Here is a 1,831-nt window from a genome sequence, read left to right as displayed (position 1 = left end):
GTGAGTGGCCTTGTGGTGCGATACAGCTTTGGCGCAAACGTATCTGCAGTAGTCAAAGCGGCAGCCCCAAATTCTGTACTAAAGCACAAGTGCACCTGGATATGTTCTCTCCGATCGCTTCCACAGTAGGGCTGGGCAGGACAAATGATTGCCAGCCAGCATGACTCATGGGAAGGGAAGGTAGATAATAAACAAACTACAATGTAGATGTATCTACAACTACAATGTAGATGCATCTACAACTACATCAAAGAATAGTGTCAAGGTCTAAATAAAAACACCATTCGCGTTCACTGTTTGCGTTCAGTCCGAGAACCAAACGACAGCAGCAACCGTGTGGGGGGACCCGATGCAAAACAAGGATTGGGCTGAGCATACTTGAGAATACGTTATGCGGTGTCTTGTACGTTAACGCGCGCATACACTTCTCTTTGGCGGTGTGCCTAATCCTTTAATAACACAACACACCTCTCCCGGCAAATACGAGAGAGCCCCCTCCAGGATAGAGTGCAGCCGCTGGTTGACTTCTGATTGGATGGCCACCTCACACAACAGATGGTATGCCATGTCGTAGTACTGTAGCAGCAATCAATGTGTGTACGGTTTAAGGTTTTTGGTACTATGGCGGGGTGGGAACGCGGAAAGCATGACAAAACCATCGATATTTTTAGGGCTTAGAGTTTCAGGTACTATGGTAGATAGTTGAAATGCGCAAAGTACAAGACGGAGAGAGGGATTCAATACACCGTACAAACATATCCACAGGAGAACTAAAACAAAAACAGAGAAGCAACAACAGGATCCTATTCCTCTACCCTGAACAAGCAACTGCTGCCCAGAGCAATCTAAAAGCAAAAAAATAAATAGAGACTTTTAACTGTTTAATGATGGATATAATCGTCCGACTATTAATAAAGAGTACCCGAGAAAGAGTTATATCAGACCACAAACACACTCGCTTGCCCTGACAGCATGCTACATGTATATGTCATAGTATAAACACACCCTCCCCTACCCTAACAGCGGTTACATGTGCATATATCATACCACATGCATACCCACACTCACTCTGACAGCATGCTACTTGTATATATACCATAGTATAAACACACCCTATCTTACCCTGACAGCATGCCACTTGTATATGTAATCCTACCACATACACACCCTCACCTACCCTGACAGCATGCTACTTGTATATACAATCATACCACTTGCACACCCACACTCACCCTGACAGCATGCTACTTGTATATATAATCATACCACATACACACCCTCACCTACCCTGACAGCGTATTGCTTGTATGCATCATTGTTTTCTATAAGCCGCGACTTCTCTGTGTTGAGCTTCTCTATATGCGTTAGCATGTCTTTGTGTTTCCTTGCGATGGAGTCTTTTGTCGTCTGTAGTATTCGTTCGAAGCCCCTCCCAACATCGGACTCAATAGTCGTATCCTCCTGTATGCAGGTGAAGAATAGTGGTAGTTGAGCATGCTGGCTCGAGTGATATGATACAAGGAGTGACAAGAAATGCAGCTACTGATGTACTTTAAATCTAAACGAGATAGGTAAATGATTGTGACTCAAGAACGTACAACACATACACATGGAAAAACAGAACACTACTGCATTTTTAGAACATAACACACACATACACACACACACACACACACATATATATATACCTGCATAGACACAGACACAGACATATATATACATTAATAAATATATATATATAGAGTACATGCATATATACAAGCACACACACAGACACACAGACACAGAGGCACACACAGCGGCCCACACACACACACACACACATATATAT

At 43.2% G+C, this 1,831-nt stretch overlaps 1 protein-coding gene across 1 annotated transcript; it reads right to left on the bottom strand.

Moving 5' to 3' along the window:
* Window positions 1-408: 408 nt before the first annotated feature.
* Window positions 409-1,461, bottom strand: SARC_14235 (hypothetical protein; the record flags this gene model as incomplete). Its single annotated transcript, XM_014291633.1, has 2 exons — window positions 409-576; window positions 1,288-1,461. Coding segments are annotated over 2 exons (342 nt in total), but the record flags the coding sequence as incomplete, so codon positions are not given.
* Between the last annotated feature and the right edge of the window lie 370 nt (window positions 1,462-1,831).

Source organism: Sphaeroforma arctica, assembly GCF_001186125.1.
Source record: "Sphaeroforma arctica JP610 unplaced genomic scaffold supercont1.4333, whole genome shotgun sequence".
Classification (NCBI taxonomy): Eukaryota; class Ichthyosporea; order Ichthyophonida; genus Sphaeroforma; species Sphaeroforma arctica.
The sequence above is the reverse complement of the archived record's forward strand: the minus strand, read 5'-3'. Positions and strand labels throughout refer to the sequence as shown.